This window comes from Pteropus medius, unplaced genomic scaffold (genome assembly GCF_902729225.1).
Source record: "Pteropus medius unplaced genomic scaffold, Ma_sr-lr_union100, whole genome shotgun sequence".
NCBI classification, from domain to species: domain Eukaryota; kingdom Metazoa; phylum Chordata; class Mammalia; order Chiroptera; family Pteropodidae; genus Pteropus; species Pteropus medius.
The window spans coordinates 948,385-967,957 of record NW_024352785.1 but is presented as its reverse complement, the minus strand read 5'-3'; the positions used below and the strand labels follow the sequence as shown (position 1 = coordinate 967,957).

At 37.1% G+C, this 19,573-nt stretch overlaps 1 protein-coding gene and 1 long non-coding RNA gene across 2 annotated transcripts; one reads left to right on the top strand and one right to left on the bottom strand.

Moving 5' to 3' along the window:
- Window positions 1-578: 578 nt before the first annotated feature.
- On the bottom strand, window positions 579-4,513 carry LOC120590786 (uncharacterized). Its single transcript, XR_005649765.1, has 2 exons — window positions 3,348-4,513; window positions 579-1,444 (listed from the first exon to the last, which is right to left on the bottom strand). It is a non-coding gene; the product is annotated as an uncharacterized LOC120590786 (long non-coding RNA).
- Window positions 4,514-4,971: 458 nt separating this feature from the next.
- On the top strand, window positions 4,972-19,358 carry LOC120590750 (src kinase-associated phosphoprotein 2-B-like). Its single transcript, XM_039848350.1, has 6 exons — window positions 4,972-4,992; window positions 5,672-5,829; window positions 7,602-7,644; window positions 9,343-9,529; window positions 17,167-17,302; window positions 19,259-19,358. Exons 1-6 carry the CDS (start codon window positions 4,972-4,974, stop codon window positions 19,356-19,358), a joined length of 645 nt encoding a protein of 214 aa, XP_039704284.1.
- Window positions 19,359-19,573: the final 215 nt, after the last annotated feature.

Genomic DNA, 19,573 nt, shown 5'->3' with positions numbered 1-19,573 from the left:
CATCCACCTCAGCCCTACCCCACTCCAACCCAGCCCTTCTCCCAGTAATACCCATCATTGGTTCTGGAGCAGGAGCTTTTCTCATAGCTTCCCTGAATCCTAGGGATATTGTAGTGATGCTACATTTGCACTTAAACTGAAAGTGGACCCAAGATGTGGGAAAGAGAGAACCTTCATTGAACAGCTATGTGTCAAATATGCTACATAGATGAGCTCATCTCATCCTCCCAAAGGAAGCTGTTTACCCCCATTTTACAAATGAGAACACTGAGATTTTGAGAAATTGAATCTTTCCCCTTGTTCACTCAGCCTATAATGCTTGGAGTGGAAACAAAAGAGACAGATATAGGAACTTACTTTAAATAAGGTTAACCTGACACCTATATTAAAGCTTCTTGGTTAATTAATTTTCTAGGCTTCAACTCTTCACTTTATCGAATTTCTACATAATAATGAAATTTAACATGTACATATCACATACAAAGTGCCAGACGGTGTTCTGAACACTTTACATACATCTTAATTCAATCCTGAGAACAACCCTATTTTATAGATAAATGAACTGAGGCACAGAGAAGTTAAGGTTACATTAGGGACCTCATACGTGGTGCAGTGTTTATTCAAACCCAGCTCCTCTGGCTCTAGAATCCACCAACAAGCCAACAATACACTGAGTTCAGAGGGAAACCTCGTAGGACAAACATTCAATTACAGAGCTTAAGATATAGAATGTCTTGATTTTATAGTTAACTTGGTAACCTTTTGACAGTTTTGAACAAGGTCATGACTATGACTCAGATTTACTGCTTCACAGTCTTTCTGTTGTAATGCAAGTACTGGGTGGTTGGTAGTTGTTGTACTCTAAGGGATAGTTTAGGAGCCAAGGAAAATGGTGACAAATGAGACATGTCACTGAGGCCAGAAGTGTCTCTTCAAAGCTATAGAGCCTGGGCAGCCCAGACACCCCCATCGTTAGCGTCTCTCCACTTGGCCGATTTTCCAGCAGGAAGCCTGTCTGTGCAGATGAACTCCTTCAGCCCCTAAAGCCTCCCGTGTTTCCTGGAGCTCAGAGTCTCCCTGGTGCCAGGAAACAACATTGTGCTGCCAGCATGTATTTATCACTCCTGAAAAAAATGTTTCTCCACTCCGGGCTAACTGAAAAGAAAAGCACAAAATCCAAGTTTGCAGCCAGTTACCTCTGCTGATGTCACAGTGGCAGCCAGGTAGCGTGATGAATGCCGGGAAAGAGCGGTATGTTCAGACTAGAGATTGAATATTATAATTTTCGGGGCAATAAAATTGTCATCTCAATTTCTTGATGAAAGCAAAAAGAGAAATGTTAAATTCACAAAGCTGTGACAGGGAATTCAGAACCACCCACAAACAAGCGTCTGACTTGCATGCTCACTTTACTTTCTGTTCTCATCCATCCTTTCTTGCCCACCTGGAAGGGAAAAAAAAGAAAACATCAATAAATAAACAAGTATATGCCTACACAGACACACGTATGTGTGTAATAATAATGATTGGTGTAGTGAGGGGCTCACAGTCTCTAGAGTCAAGATTTCGATTTAATCACAGGACAAAACTAGCAAAGTCAGCACAGTGAGAAAGTCCTGTTGTATCTTTCCCTCCTTCTTGCCCTTTCAGGCTTTGCTGCTTTCCTGATCCTATCAGCTAGGACATGTACAGAGGCCATCATCTCATGGCTATCGAGGAGTGATGGCTGTCTGTCGCCAGTGGGGATGGGGTACTGCTGCCTAGAGATAAAGAGTTCTCAGTATCATTAATAAGGCTCCAAGAGACTCTCATCCTTCAATTTTGCTCCAACCTGCTAGCTTTAAATATAGCACTCTAGATGTATATTTCATGCGCCCTTTCATGTGGTGTGTTGCTTTAGGACATGCTTTTTTTTCCCTCTAAATTTATCTTGGCTCTGGTTTCCCCACTGAGAATTAGCTATTTTTCGTGGCTAAAGATGTCTTTTTCCTCCTCCTTAGTTTGTGGATTTTCATGACTGTGCCTTCAGATAAAATGAAACATGTTAGTATAGTGTCCCAGCCTTTTCTCTTTTCTTAGACAAAGAGTCCTAGCAACAACAATTATAAAAAAAAATTTCTAGCATGCTCAAACCAAAATTTTGACCAAAGCCAATAACGCAAAAGCATCTGCAGGTAATTTGTTTTACCAGAGAGCCCAAGTTGAAGTCAGACACAAATGTCCTTGTCTATATTTTTCTTTATAGAAATAATTTAATTGGGGAGTGGATTCACTCCGAGTTGCCTTTTTGTCATTATTATTGTTTACTATTTTCTTTTGCTGAGCCATCTGACCTTTGAGATTACTGCTATAAAATCCTATTTCCGTGACAGACTATATCAACATCATCCTGGGCTGTCTGGCATAAATAGCCCAAGTTCCTTTACTTTCGGCAGATAGCTTCTGCACCTCCCTGAACAATTCCTTGGAAAATCCCTTCGGCATCCCTGCTCTTTTAATCAATCCTGCACACATGAAACAGCTGGATCTCTGATTTGGCTCAGGAACAGAAAAATGGAGCGAGAGCCTTTTCATGCCTTGGAAAAGGAGAATATAAAGTGGTGGGGAAACCAGAGTCTTAAATTATCATTGTTTCCAGTACCAACAATGATGAGTGAGACTTTTGGCAGAACCAGGGGGAAGGAATCAAACAAAACTCAACTCACTTAAGAATTATTGCCAAACTGAAAGATTGAGTTTCACTTAAAGGAAGAGTTGAAAACCCCAAGGGCATAGCTGTAAGATAGAAAAAAGATTTCAGTTGTCTTTTATCTCTTGAAAATATTTGATTTGGGGAATTCAGAACCACAGTCCAAGCAGCAGTAAGATTAGACTGAACAGCGAATTTTTTCCAACCTCTGTATCTCCACAAAAGTGGAGTTTACGGGTGCTCGGACTGGTGAAATGAGAGAAAAGAGTAAGGAGAGTAGGCATAGTTGCAAGAGCACCCACACCTCCTTCACAGGCTCTGTGCCCACAGTGTTTAGTGCAGCTGCTTTCAGGGCCACAGCAGGCTCATAATCACGGATAATGAGGCAGCCGCTGAGATTAGGGAAAACAGAATCTGGACCATGAGAGATCGTTGTTTAATCTAGTCCATTTACCAATCATTCATTCTTCTCACACATCTACAACTTGAGCAGAGGCAAAAGAGCCTCATAGGTGACTTCAGGTACGATTCTTTGTTGTCTATCATATGCCATGAATGTACTCCTTTGCCTTCTCCAACAGCAAAGGATGTGGGAGAACATTGTAGTTCCAGAGTGACCTAATAGGGCTGATTCTGAGAAACCAATATATTATATTACCTTATCTATGTAATGGGCCCAAAGGAAAGCAGACCCAGTGAGAATTTGTTCTTAGCAAATGAGCAGAAGAGAGTATTATCTCCGGGCTTTATTTATGCTTCTCCAGGCTTTTTTTGCTTTGTTTTGTTTTTTGATCTTTTTTTTCTTAGTTTAAGATGCTCCTAGGAAAATGGTATAAATAATTAGTCACTATTTATAGGCATGCAAAGTCTTTATCCTTATTAAAGCAAATGAAAACATATTTTTTTTTTGGTTTCTAATGTCAGAGTATTGCCCATATACAATTATTAGAAGATGTGCTACCTTTCTAATATTTACTAAAACAGATCAAAATTTCAGATCTCTGTCTCTATTCCAGGAAAACTGATGGCTTCAGGAAATACTATGTCTTCTAAACTATTGAATACTGCAGCCTTCAAGTGCTAACTCTAAAAGCCAGCAGTTTCTCAAACTACAGTGGCCAAAGAAGGCAGATATGTGAGAGAAGTAATGTGGAAGACAAAGCCAACAGACCATTGCTTACATTCTATCTCTGTCTATGCAATCTTGGGACATCCCACTGAAACTCGGTTTTTTCTTCTAAAAACTGGGGATAACAGTAGCTTTCTACTTTATAGAATAATTGTGATTTAAAAAGACAGAGTCCATGAAAATGTTTCAAAAAATAAAGTGCCATACGACTATGAGATGTTACTTTGAGACAAAGAATATTTTTGTATCCACTCCCCTATGAGTTGCAAGAAACGTTTTAGCATATGTAAGTACATATGCACGTACATATATGTGTCTACATGCACATATATACATTTATGTATTTTGGGGGAGAGGATCTCTAGTTTTCATCAGCATTTCAATGGAAGTCATTTTCTAAAATTGGTTAAGAATCTCTGCTCTAGATGGGGTTCCACATCATCAGTCATTAGAAAAATATGCAAATTAAAACTACTAGCAGTTACCACTACATGCCCAGTAGGATGGCTATTATCAAAATGACAAGCAATACAGAATTTAGGTGAGGGTGTAGAGAATCTGGGACATTCATAATGTGATGAGAATGTAAAACGGTACAGTCACTTTGGAAAACAGTTTTGTGGTTTCTTATAAAGTTAAAGATAAACTTACCATATGGCCCAGCAATTTCACTCTTAGCAATCCACCAAAGAAAATGAAAACATATGTCTACACAAAGACCTGTGCACCAATGTTCACAGCAGCATTATTCAAAATAGACCAAAGCTGGAAAGAAAAATCTCCATCAACTTGTGAATGGATAGACTAAATGAGGCATATCCATATAATAGAATATAGCTCAGCAATAATAAGGAACGAAGTAGTAATAAGTGCTACAGCATGAATGAAACTTTGAAAACATTACGCTAAGTGCAAGAAGCTAGTCACAAAAGACCATATAGTATATGATTTTACTTATATAAATTGTCTAGAAATGGCAAATTTATAGAGACAGAAAAGAGATCTGTGACTGCCTATGATTGGAGGGGTAAGGATAGCAATTGAACGCAAAATGACTCAAAGAAAATTTAAAGGATGACGGAAAAGTTCTAAAACTACATTGAGGCAAAGGTTTTACAACTCCATAAATTTGTTTTAAATTACTGCATTATACATGTACGTGAGTGACTTCATGGTATGTAAATTATACCTCAATATAGCTGTTTTCAACAAAGACGTAAATAATAGACAGGATGTTCTGAGATATAACAGTAAAATAAATAGAAATAACAAAATATCTGTCATGGTTTAGCCTTATATACATACCACGATATTTTAAACTACAGTCATTTAAAGAAAAGTGGTCTTTATTCTATGCTGCAGTTTCCTCATCTGTAAAATAGAGATGATAAAAGGAACTAATTTATTTGTGAAGATAAATCAGTTAATATATGTAAAGTTTTTATAAGAGATCCTGACAGAATAAGCATGAAATGCATACTAACTATAAACGCTAACTAGAGATCTCATGTCACTACCAACCACACATATTTTGTAATATCAATTTCCTTTTTCTTATAGGAAAAATGAGCATTAAAAATTAATGATACCTTCCTAAGTTGACATAAATATAATGCATATTAATAGAAGCTATTCAAAGGGATGTGGGAAAATATCATAGCTGGAAATTCGAAGTATCATGGAATGTATCATAGAGAACATAATCTACAAATATTCAATTGGGTTTTATTTTTATTCCAGAATAAGCAATTGATCCCCAAAAATAACTTTAATTCTCCTTTCCTCTCTCATTTTCTCCCTTGTCTGCTTAGTTGCAGTGCCTATGCTGAACGTCTTCCTTGTGTCAATTACAGGATGAAGGAAAATGCTTGCCTCTAGAGATGATAAAATTGGAAGGTGCAGAAGTTGGCATTGATAGCAGTTTGGGAAAACCATTTGTGTTTAACTGTGTGCCTCAGTCTGGAAATAGAACTTTTTGCCTCTGTGCAACCTCAAACCAAGAAATGAAAAGGTAATTCACTAATCTTTTTTCTTATCAGTTTCACTTTGGCTGGGGAAACACTTCTTCAACAGCAGTCTTATATATTCTTGGGACTGGAAGTAGGGTAAGGAATAGCAAATTCATAACGGCAATCAATAGTCAGTTTCTTAGGTATGAGAAGTTTGGTTCTTCATTATTCTCCCAGTTTTTTCCTAACAGAATTTCTAAAGAACAGAAGCATTTTATCCTAACTCATGTATTTTAGATCTCCACATTTTCTAAAACAAAATTCAACACTGCCATGGTTCACATCTAGCTTCCCCCAGAATTACCAAATTTATATATTTTAAGCTAATTGGATGGATAGTGCCAGGTTTCAAAATAATGTAGTAGGGTTACAATTTAATACTCTACAGTGAGGTGAACAAAATAAATGATAACAATGTAGCTTTGTGGAGAATGACTCCAGCTGACATTTTGTAAGATTTCAACCCAGCTGGAGGGTAGACTTGTGCAGGCATTCTAGAAGGTAACCTACCGACTCAGGGCATTCAGTGACTCTTGATCATTGTTCAGTGTATCACCCTGAGGGAATGGAGATCACTGGTCAATCCAGTGAGTCAAGTGAAAACTGTCATTTAAATACTGTTAATTTAGGGTGAGGGGTGGGATGAAGTAGTGGTGAAGGTGACAATGACAAACAGGTAAGGGGTCAACAGTGTTTAGTGTCAAGGGCATAACTCTTAAAGAGAATTTGGTCTCAGCTCCAATTTTAAAGAAAGCCCTAGGTCTGAAACCTCTTAGGCAAACAATATCCAGTCCCTATCTGTGGAACATTGTGTAACAAATGCATGTTGCTTTAAAGGACAAGCAGGGAAATCTGATGATAGTGACTTGGTTGCATTTTACTTCATGGGCAAAATATTTCTTTGGATAGCTATTATGTCCAGATACTGTTTTAAGTTCTCTACAGACTATTAGTAAGATTGAGCACAAGTTCTTGACTTTAGAAAAGCCCTGAACCAAGAATATAGAGCATTTATTCCAACATTTTAATGCAAAAATAGAAATTAAGAAGTGCTATAGGAAAAGCTTAAGTGGCATAGAAATTGAGGGTACGGAGAGGTCTCTGGCTATGGGGAGGAGGGAGTTATGAAGAGTGTGGTTCAGGATAGGATAAGCATACAAAAGAAGAAATGGAACAGAAGAAGGCAGAGGGAATAAATCAAGCATCTGGGAGAAGAGCAAGCAGTACGGTTTGATTGGAATTTATGGAGTTTAAAAGAAAATCTGAAAGGATTGGCAAGCTGGGGTGAGGTGGATAGGCTGATACATGGCTAAGGAGATAGGACTAAGAAAATTCAATTTATCAAGCAGAGGTTCTAAAGAGTGCACTAAAGGTGGCCACTGTGTCCAGAATACACTTGGGGAGGGGGCTCAAAACAGTGACTCTTTACCAGTCTTTACGTATTTTAATAGCCAGTGCCTTACAGTTAAGACACTAGTTGTTATCAGCCTCGCTGGTGTTAACAAATTCACATACCTTGCTAAATATAAAAAGTGCATGAGTTTCCTCTTAGGTGCTAATTAAACTATAGTAAAGGAAAAAAATAAAAAATAATTTATTTTAAATATGCCTGGCGGGAGAGGGATGCTGCTACATAGTAATACCAATTTTGTAAGAACGTGTTGCCCTTCAACCAGGAATTTAGAACAGTGAAATCCCTCTGAGCCTCAGGCCTGCTCTGTCTGAAGGACAGAGGCCCCCCAAGAAGAGCACTTCTCATTTTACTGTCTTTCAGGTGGCTTGAAGCGATGGACAAAGCAGCCCACCCTATCCACCAGGTAAGGTGTTTTTGATATTTATCTCCCCTTCAATGCTTTTCTCCTCAGAGGGGGAAAGGATCAAGTTAGATTTCACACACAGTCAACCCTGGGACTTCTCAGATCTCCTCTAAAAGCTGGGAAAGAGGATTTTAAGTCAACAGGATTTCTTACTGAGTATGGGGAGCTTGCATTCCTGATGCTCTTTTTATTTTCAGGGATTCATACAACATTTCTCTCAGTGAGCTCAGTGGGGAGACACAAACTGGGGTGAAATTTCTGTTTCACACAGAGCAGTCCAGTAGTTTCCCATGAGGTTAAACTATTGCTGCCGATTTATTTTCATTCCCTAAGTACAAGATGCCAGGGACGTCCTGGGATAGTGCTGTTGGCGAGCAGCTTACTACAAAGTGAGTGTCCTATGTTCAGAAATGCAGTGCTTTATGTTCATATCTTTGTTTTGGAGACATTAAACCAGCTTTCACTGTTTCTGCCTGTTCATGACTCTTAGCTTGGGGACCACTGCCCCAAGGCATTTGAAACCCCGCTTTCTGAGGTTATAGATTTCTTTTAAATATATTTATTCACTCACAAAATGGCATGCAAGCAAAAAGCACTGACTGTCAATTATCTTTTGTATATATTTTGGCCCCTGTATATTTGGGAAAATTTGGATCATTTGAGATTGAATGCACTGCCCTGTGCCCTGTAACTGTCCTTTCAGAACAATCACTGGCAGTATCATATGACAAACAGCAGGACTTCTGTTTCATTTTACCTGGAACACAATGCTCAATACATTCATCCATCTCTCTTCAATGCGTCATCCTAATAAGCCTCGATATTTTTAAGAAGGTCTATCAGCTAATGCACTCAGAGTGTCTGTATCAGAGTGAAAAGGGAACACCCAAACTCCTAGTAGGCTCTCACTTCACAGCAAAGAATAAAGCTAGCTCTACATTCTGAAACCTTTTGTACTTACTGCCTTGTTAAAACTGAAGAGCAAAAATGGAACCAAATAAAAAAGAGGAACTGGCCAGCAGCAGAGCAGGGCATTCTGATAAACAGATAAAGCACTATGCCCCCAGGCTTGGGCCAAATTCCCAGGAAGAACCTGCCTCTCAGGCCTGTGGGCTGAGGGTTCCCCTCCAGGGTAGAGGATCTTGATTTACCATGGGCCTTCCACATCACCGACCATGAGAGCCTAAGGCCCAGTGCGGCCTGGGGCATTTAACTTGTTCCATTGCACAAATGGGAGTTCTAGATAAAGTAAAGCATGAACCAGGGGTTGCTATTAGTCACAGTGGACCTACTAGGAACAGGGCTGGGAAGGACAATCCCCATAGTGAGTGAAATAGCCACGTGGGACCAGCTCTTATAGACGGCATCATTAAAAATAGTCTTTGCTAAGGTGCTGATTTCTATTTCCTTTTTATACATCACTAATGTTCTTTTGATTTCCTTACAACAAAATAGAAGCCAAAGAGAAGGGATAATAGTCTATGGACATGAAAAGGGAAAAGTTCTATATGGCCAGTGGGTAAATTCAGGTTTTCTGGCTAGTTGTTCAAGTATTCAGATTGCCTTAGCAATAGAATCAGTTAGGGTAGTGGCGTCTCTGAATTCAAACAACCTCGGTGCTGATGTCACTGGCTCAGGAAATCTATGACCATTGGCGCAGGATGACCATTCAGATACCTCTTTGTGCCACACCTGCAGAGCCATGTCTGGGAAGATGTCACTCTGCACAACAGTAGCCTCCCACCTCTGGCTATCAAGAACCCAGAATGCCTGGGCCTCCTGCACCAACTGAACAGAAGCACAGACATGTGGGTCCAGCACTACTGCATTCTGAAGGATGGCTGCTTGTACTTCTATGCTAGCATTCGTTCCACCCAGGCCTCAGGTATGGACTCAACTTTCACATGAAATATTAGTGATTACGATAATAATGGTAATGATATCTTGGTTTTATGGAGCTGTTACCAAGTCCCACGCTTTCTGCTTTACCTAAATTAGTTCATTTATCCTCTAGAGAAGTACTATTATTATTCCCATTTTCCAAAGAAAACTGGCTAGAAAGTCTACATAACTTGACAAGATCACATGTAGTAAGCAATGAAGCTGAGCTCTGAACACGGCCAAGCAAACTCGAGAGCCTCTACCCTTTACCCCATGCTTTTACTGCCTGGAAAAGTGAAAAGTAAATTCTTTCATCCTTTTGGTCATTGATGACATTCAGAGCCAATGCCAATAGTTGTCTTGTGTAGTGACTCCACCCTTTTCTCATAGGATCCTTAATCTTAGGCAAGAGAGTAACAAAAAAAAACATTAAGTAGACAAATTAAGTAAATTCCTAAAACTTACTTTCTTCATTTATAAAATGGAAACAGCTACCTATTTCACAGGATTATTATGAAAATCAATTGAGATAATTGGCAATATAGTGACTTAAGCTCTCTATAGAAAAAACTCTCTATACATAAAAATATATATGCATTTATTATTTATTTTTATGTATTTATTATATATTTATTAAATTAAAAGCTATGTATATAAAATGAGTATGTAAACAACATAATTTTTTTTTCAAGTTTAAATGGCAGTTTTATCTCCTAAGAGGTTACAGTAAGGTAAGACATTCAAATTTTCTTTCCGGTCAAGTAGACTTATTGATAATTAAATTTATTGAGGTGACATTGGTTAATAAAATTATATAGGTTTCAAGTGCACAATTCTATAATACATCATCTGTATATTACATCACGTGTTCACCACCCAAAGTCAAATCTCCTTCTGTCACCATGTATTTGACCCCTTTTACTCTCTTCTATCTCCCTTCTCCCCCCTTTCCCTCTGGTAACCACTAAACTATTGTCCATGTCTATGAGTTTTTGTTTGTTTGTTTGTTGCTTTCAGTTTTATATCCCATATATGAATAAAATTATATGAAGTCCTGTCTGACTTCATTTAGCATGATAATCTCAGGATCCATCCACGTTGTCACAAATGGCAGTATTTCATCTTTTCTTATGGCTGAATAACATTCCATTGTATATATTAAACAATATGTTTTAATAATAAAATAATTACCCTTGATTTCTACAAGAAAGATTATTTAACTTTCTTATAATTTTTGACAAAAGTAATTATTGGTGTTTCATGCGCAGTTGCACTTTTTCCTGATGAATAAATCCTTAAATAATTAGCAGTAGTGAACATTCTACAATCTCAGTCATTTAATTTCTTTTTTTTTTTTTTTTTTTTAAGAATTAATGCTTAGGTTTAATTAAGCTAGAAATAGATACCAAATGAGAAGTGAGTATCTTGTGACAACTTCCACCTTCTTGGAAAGGTACAAAAGAGGTACAAAGCAAGCATCACACTATGGTCCATTTCTCATCAGTTAGGATCAACAATACAATGATTATCTTCTACTTACTCGCCTTTCTATTTTGAGGGAGTTAAAATATGGCCCAAAATATCATTCAACTGCTAAAAGATAGACAGCATCTTTAAGCACTTACAGGGCAGGCTGTTCCTCTTCAATCCCAAATCCACAGCTTTAGGCACCTGGTGCCAGGGTGAGAATTAAGGTAAACAAAAACAAACCTCCAAAGCAGTCGCGGACTGGGACTTCTATTATAAAATATCATCACAAAAGTCCGAGCCATTTTAATTACCAAATCAACGAGGTTCATTTTCAGGAGACTGTTTCCATAGTTAGAAAGGAAATGTTTAGGATTAATTGCTCAGATTACTCCAAACTGAAATATTAATAAAGAGCTTCCACACCCCTGGGGCCAGAGATCACTGCTGACTCGAGATTAAAATAGCTAATGACTGCCGCTAGATGGCTTCCCTTAATCTGAAAGGTCAAAGGAGGCCTTACTTAAAAAGTCTTAGTTCCAGAGCTGAGAAACAGCTACTAACAAACAGCTACTAAAAATAGGAAGAGCAACTTGTATCGGGGAATCAGTAGGTAGAGAATATTTCAGGAACTAGTACAAGCAAAGACAGGGTCAGAAAAAAGTTCAAGAGGTGGGGTGTGCTAAGGAAATAGAATATGACCATATTTGAGTAGAATACCAGGTGCTTTAACACAAGTTGTGGAAGAGAAAGCCAGAAAGAAAGGTTTCAGAACAAAGTATAAGGCCCTAGAGAGCTCTAGAGGCAACAACAACAACAACAAAAATCTAAGATTCTGGAAAGATGTGTGAAATGGTAAGAGCTAAATATAAACAAACCCATTTTTTTCCTACTTGTTTATTTTGTTGTTGTTGGTATAATTTAGCTATGTGAGTTCAAATTCTGTCTTCACTGTTTAGTACCCAGGGGGCATGAACAAATTATTTAACCTTACTAAGGTAAGCATCAGTTTCCAAATTTGTAGGTGGTATAATAACCTATCTTATAGAATTGTTATTGTAATTAAATGAAATGATAAGTAAAAACAGTTAACAGAGGGGCCAGTACAAAAGCTGTACTCACTAAGTGATAACCCTGCTTTTGCTGATATTATTTTATCTCTAGTTGGCAATCCTATCTCTTCTAAAGGATTATATGCTCAGAGATGTTTGTAGTGTATGTTTAATGAATGAGTGAACAACCATATTACCTCAATAGGCCATTGTTCCCATGACGTGTGAGTAGCTTGTCATTACCTCATTTAATAATGGAGAAACATTAGTTTGAAAAGCCAATCCAAAGGTAAAACCAGAACTCAGACCACCAAACGCCTGAACTTTCTGCCATCTTACTCTGCAGCTGTAAGGAGCTATCTAATTTCTATCTGCTTTTTAATACACCTTTCTTGAAGATGTATTATTTGGTGGTTAATAAAAATATTTAATCCAAAGCTATCCATCCTTTCCCAGCCTTACATCTTGAATATTCTTACCTCCGCAGGTCCTCAATTTCTAGCCCAAATTATCTCAAGTATGCATTAAAACAACATTTTCTTTACCAAAATTCCAACAGAAATTTTATATCTAGGCCATGTTCCATAATAGAGGTCTATGAATTTTGGTTTCACATGACTCTACTTTTCCTTGAATAAAAAATACCACTTGCCTGAGCATGCTACCCGCAGCTCCCACTGTCACCCTGACAGCTGCTGGGCCCCGCCATACAAGCTATTAATTGGTGGCTAACCTTTCTTCAGCATTAAGGTGGCATGCAGGAGCTCTTCTAAAGTCCTTTACCCTCCCCTAGATTTGAATTTTAAATTGAGATTTATGTCTTTTATCTAACATTCCTGCTCAACCTTCTTGTACATTTTAACTTTATCATGACCCGAGGCTCACTGCCAGTGATCTGGCACAGTGAAACTCAAGATAGGATCCAGGCATATCTGCATTTCCGATAGGAAATTCCTAAAATAAATATGCCCTTCACCATTGTCCACCAAGAATCACTGCCCTGGCAAGCCACATTTTTTTAGAAGATTGGATCATACTGCTCAAGTGTATTGGAATGGGAAAGTTAGCATGTATTATTGAATGCTTCCTATGTGTCCAGGACTTGGATAAGCACTTTATGTTCTTTATCGAAAACTAATATTTGCAAACTATCCACTGTTTTTGCACCATTAAAAGTGAGAAACTAAGGCTTAGAAAAGTTAACTAACATCTGATGGTTACCCAGCTAGCAAGTGACAAGAAACAAAATGTGAATAAATGCTATCTGAATCCTATGCCCAGACTCTTAGCCACAGTGCTATGTGAACTCCCTAACAGAAATCAGTTTTCCTAAAGTAGGACTCAGTCTATAATGCTGTGTGTCTGTTCTCTGCACTCTGGACATCAGCACGCTGACTGCAATAATCAGGGGCCGCCGGGTCAAACTATTTATCACAAGAAGCATAGGAGTTGTGAGGACAGCAGAGAAATTTATTGAGAATGGCTAAACCCATGCTGTGCCATCAACACTCCAGGCACTAAAATACTGTTTAACTTAATCATTTTATATACATGGACTAGGAATTATTATTATATTCATAAAGATTTCACAGAGTCCTAATACTCATTTTCCATTCTAAGTGATGCTAAGTGAATGAACTTTGTGCTGGTCTGATGTGTAATTCCTCCTTTACTTATATTGTCCAAGCTCTGCTTTGGTCTCGCATATCACATCCTAGTCTTATTCTTTGTTCTCTGTCCCTATGAAGGTCATAACCTTGAAACAGGCCTTGATTATCATTTATAGAAGTATTTTCCAAAATGCAAGTTTTGACCCCACTACTGAGTCATGCAATCAGTGTAGTAGGTTATGACCAGTATTTTAAAGTACAACTGAATAGAATTTAATTGAATAGAAAATAACATGGTACAACACAACGTTTCACAAAACTTTTGGTCTAATTATATGAAAACATATAGAGTTCTGTATTACATCTTGGGATCACAGGCAAAAAAGTTGGAATAATACTAATGTACAAAAACGGTCTCTGTGTTTATGCCTGTTCAAATGGTCAGCTTTCCTGTTCAGAATCTTAGAGTACTTAAAAAAAGTTCTTTCCTTTCAGTTATCTTTTTATCATGCCTACCACATTAGTTGCTTTGTTATTAAGACCCAGGCTTCCATGGTCACCACTTCATGGAGATGGTCTCCTGGCTGTAGCATCTCCATTGCTTTACTGTTTTATTTTTATTTATTTTATTATTTATTTTATTCCATTGATTTATGTACTTCATGAGAGATTGGGGAGACCTCATTTGATATTTCTTATTTCTGAAAGTGTCTGTACTATTTGGGGCATGACTTATTTCTTGCTGAGACAATACTGAGGACAACAAAGAGAAGGCAGGGAAAAGGTAACAGTGGAAGGAGGAGAAAGAGCAAGATGTGGGAAAAAACACGGCCCTGACTTTCCGTAAAAGCCACATTAGATGCTAATCCTACATTTTACTTTCAGTTGAATAAATATGCCTCTAATGTGTGTATTGTGGGAGTTGGAAAAATAGCCCTAGTCAGTTCCCTGAAGTCTTTCCTTACTATGAAGGAAAGTGCTAGTGTTTTAATAATATGTATTACTGGCTTGCTTATGCCGCCCAATATTAAAAAGGAACTGTGGTATTCCAGAAGCATTTTAGTCAAGTGCCTCTTCATAGAAAAATCCTTTGTCGCTCACCATACACTGATTTTTTTTTCTTTTTATCCCTCTCCAGCAAAAGCTGAAAGTAACAAATCGTGACTTTTAACTATTGTTCTTGAATAAATCACATCAAGGTCTGGGAGCATTCTCAAAAAGATGTATTTCACATTATCGCAACAAATAGAACACTAATGCTTGCATAGTTCTTGTGAAAAATCTCTGTCCAAAACTATGCCTGCTTGCTGTTTACTGCTGCTACCTAATAACACATAGAGACCAGCCCAGTGAGATCTCCTTAAGTGAGGTAATGGAGTTATATTTGGATGTCTTTACTGCCAATCATTTCTATCCCATAACTGATTAGAAAAGAGGTCAGAAAACCTTCTTGTTTATAGCAGACATGTTTTGGACAATACCTTCTATCCATTCTCAAATAGGGTAGGGACAGGGGAGGGTATTCATATCTGTTCATATAGATGAAAATGGGAAATCTCACAAGCAGGAAGATGTCAGAAACAAGTGCAGCAATATATAAATGCTGTGTACTATAGCTTGGAGCAGAAAATAAAGATAGCAAAATAACCCTCTGATCTATCTTTAGGTACCCTACAGTCCTGAAACACCTAGCACATTGCTTATTACACTTCTTGTACATACTTCGAAAACATATGTCTATGCAAAAACTTATATACAAATATTCATATCAACATTATTCATAATAGACAGGAAAATTGAAGAAAACCTGACTGTCAACTAATGAATGGCTAAATAAAATATGATATACCCATACAATGGAATATCATTCGACAATAAAAAGGAATGAAGTACTGACACACAATACAACATGGATGAACCTTGAAAACATCATGCTAAGTGAAAGAAGCCAGTCACAAAAGGCCACATATTGTGTAATTTCATTTATATTGTGTCTCAGGAAAAGTAAATCTATAACAATAGAAAGTAGATTTGGATTGCCTAAAGTCGGGATGGGGCAGCAGAAAGAGGGGCTGCTCATGGGTATGGAGTTTCTTTTCGAGTTGATGAAAATGTTATAAAATTGGATTATGGTGATGGTTACACAGCTCCACAAATGAACTAAAAATCATTGATTGTTGACTTCAAATGGGTTGGTTTATAATGTATAAATTACATCTCAATAAAGTTGATATATATAGCTCAAAGAAAGAAGCCCCTCTCTGATTTTGGTAAACACCATTTTACTGGGGTCTACTTAAGGAAAAATGTCTAATTTTTTAAATTAATGCTTCCCGAGAAATTACTGACTTTTTAAATGAAAAACTGACTTTTTAAATGAAAAATTTTAAAGAATTTAATATTACATCTAAATCCCCATATACAATAAATAAGTTTTTCTCTAATTTTTAAAATCCAAAAGTTACTCATTTTGTTTAAAAAGAAAAATACATGAGTTCCTGACAATGTACACTGGTATCAAGTTAACCAAAAGGAAAACAAAAGTCAGCCATATTCAAAGAGACAGAATTTTCCCCTCACATCTCCTCACTAATACATGGGCATGAAATAGTTATTGTGTGCAATAGCAAAAATTCCAGTCGTGTCTTGGTGTTTTTGTTAGTACAGTGCACTAAAGTAGCTCCTAGGGGGAGGTGGGCCATGAGAACAAGAATTAGCAAGAGAAAAAGAGGTTTAAACATCTAATCATCACTGCTAATGATGTCACCTAAAGTCTCTGCATGAGATTAAGGTTACCTGAGAGCATCAAGACACCATAAGGTTTTTGATTTTCCAGCACCTTCTCCTAGACAGTATCATCTCCCCAACCCCCAAATAATGGAAACAAAATTCAGGCCAAGCAATATATAACCACTAACATAGATTCAAAGGGCCATGGGGAAGAAATGATCTTTTAAAACCAGTCTTTTATTCTCATTTTAATTTAAGTTGGCTTCCTCACATCACCCTGTGGTTCATATTTGAAATGTGCTTTGCAGGTGCACAAAGAAGGTGAGAATCTATGTTAGTTGTAGAAACTGCTGGCATTTTTTATTATTCTTCAGAAAAGATGCCTTAATGGTTCTGCCCAGTCAATATTAAATTTTCCTCTAATATGATATTGCAGGTGTCCTTCTTTGATACTGAAAAATTTATTGTAAATTGTGTCCTTGAAGTAAAGAAGCTAGCTTAGGCCCCCGGTAACCCAAAGCTAAATAATGAACACATAGTGAGGAGACTGAAAAAATGAAAACCAGGAAACCCAAACTTTATTACCAGTCTTGCCATTAATCATTAGTGACCTTAAATTCCGTACTCTTTTGGAGCCTCAGTTTCTTCATCTGTAAAATGGGACAGCTCGACTACAGTTTCCTTCAGGTGCAAAATTTTTTCTTGACTCCTTTCAGACTCCTTTTCTGCATCTTAACTCTTTCCCTGTTCTCCTCTCTCTTTCTTTCTTTCACCTTCTGTAGGTGGCTTATATCTGCAAGGATATAGGGTAATCGAGCAGACCCTTAGTGGCAAGCAAGCAGTAATTGAACTTAAACCTCCATCTGAAGAATTTAAGACTTTCTATTTCTGTGCAGAAAATAAAACAGAAAACCAACGGTAAGTCAGTCTACATATTTCTTCTTCTTAATCTGTCCTGACAAGAGTCTTGTTGCAAATTCTTATTTTTATTTTCCAACTTCAACTCCACATCTTCAATTAAATCTCTCCCTTTCTTTGCATAGTCTCCAAAGTTAATATTCCCCAAGACTTTTTTTTTCTTTCAATATATAAATGACTCTTCTAGAAGTATTTTTTTCAAATGGAAAAGGAGTTCATAATTTTTCCCAAGGTGATGGCTGACTCGGGCATTAACAACAAAAAATTTACTAATACTATAATCTGTAATATTATAATTTATTAATTCACAGATTTGCTGTTTCACCGCCTTTCTCACAACTCTTATTATATGTCTGTCTGAATTTGGTCAGTTTTTTGGATTGTCATAAGCCATTAAAAGTCCTAAGATTTCTCCACCTAATTTGATATGATCGGTATCCAACCTGGCATATACAAATGGGCACTTGGTCCATAATGATTCTGGAAAAAAAAGAGAGCAGGTAAGTTAACGAAGACAAAACCATGAGGCAGAGGAAGTGTTCTCTGGTGCCAAGACCATCCTCCTACATCTCTCAAGTCTCCCTGTCCTACCTGCAATCCCCAAGTTAGCCAATGCCCTCCAACTGCTTGGAGACCATCCCTCACCTCATATGGACCCTTTTCTCCCAACTATTTGCATTAAAAAGATCTAATAAAGAAACTCACAATAATTTATTAAAACAGAGGATATAATAAAAATTTCAGGGGCAATTGCAAGAACTAGGAACTGTTTTAACCTAAAGAAATAAAACTCCAAAAGTAGAATTTCAGACTTTTTAGCGAGTTACCATTTGGAGAAGGGAAAAGAGATCTCTCAAGGTCTTTTCCCATTATGTAAACCCTGCCTATTCCAGTCATTCCTAAGGATGGGCTAGAGTGAGAGGATAATGAATATGGAATTGCTAGATATTTTGCCAAGATCTTTTTCCTTAGGTTTGTGCTATACGATCTGAGTGGCAGATTAAGATGATTTTCTTGAACGTGAAACTCCAAAGGGCATATTAGAAAAGGGGTCAATGAAATAGTGTGAACTCCTATCTGATAAAATCCACTGGATTCTGTAAGAGAAGAGGGTAAATAGTTGGATCTCACTCCCAAACCCATGAGTGGATATTATCAATAGGAAACACTATTGAGTCACTACAGAAATATTTCAAAGGATAAGAGCAAGGGTTTCACAAAGTGTGGTTCATGGAACTCTGGTTTCACAAGATACCTCACTCTCAAAAAATGATTAAGTAAGTTTAGGAAATAATACAAATAATATTCTCCTCTCAGAGAATTAGAAAGCATATTAATTTATTAACATTTCTGAGACATCCTGATGGAAAAAATCCTGGTTGACTCTCCATAACTCCCATTATCTAAGCTTATCTGACCCAAACCATTTTTTTAAAATAAGACACATTAACCACCCTTAAAATAAATGTCATATGGGCACATTTTATAAAATATCATCCAAGAAAATGAAAGTAAAGGAGAGGGGAAGATAGGAGAGTTAACTAGAGAGTTTGCTGTGGTTTTCAGAATTTAACAAAGAAATATTTTGCCCTAGTAGCAATATTTGTATGTTTGATCAACTAGACTTTAAATTTAAAGAGAAATACTAAAATACTAGGAATAGCTTTTTAAATCTTCTAGCTTTATTATTCACTATTTATAAACACTGTACCCTTCTTCTGATCCTGTTATTTACATTAACGTAATTTTACTTCATGGCTACAATTGCGTATTTCTCATTTGCTGTTTTACCTTTCTGTCCAATCCAAAACCTAAGGATCACTGTTTATCTTATTAATTTCAAACTAAATACCCAAGAGAAACAATTAGAAAATAAATTAAAAGATTTTATAATATTTCATCTCCCTAGAATCCAACAATTTTTTAATGACCTGTCCTGTGCTGTTATTTCTGCAGCTGGATTACAGCTCTGAAAATATCTATCAAAAAATGGCTTCCTTTGCATCAGGCTATTCAAGACTTCATGAATCGACCTCTAGAGGAGACCAGAATGTGAAAGAAACCCCAATCTTAAGAGAAAGGATCCACAAAATTATCACCAGCTAGTCATGGTAATAAACAAAAACATTTATCATTACATAGCTTTTCAAATGAATGTTTCTCCAATATATTAAAACTTTGTGATGAGATTATAATTTTGTTTTTGAACCTAAGCACCAAGATCAAAAGTGACATTCAGATAATAAAACTTATGTCAACATCATTAATGCC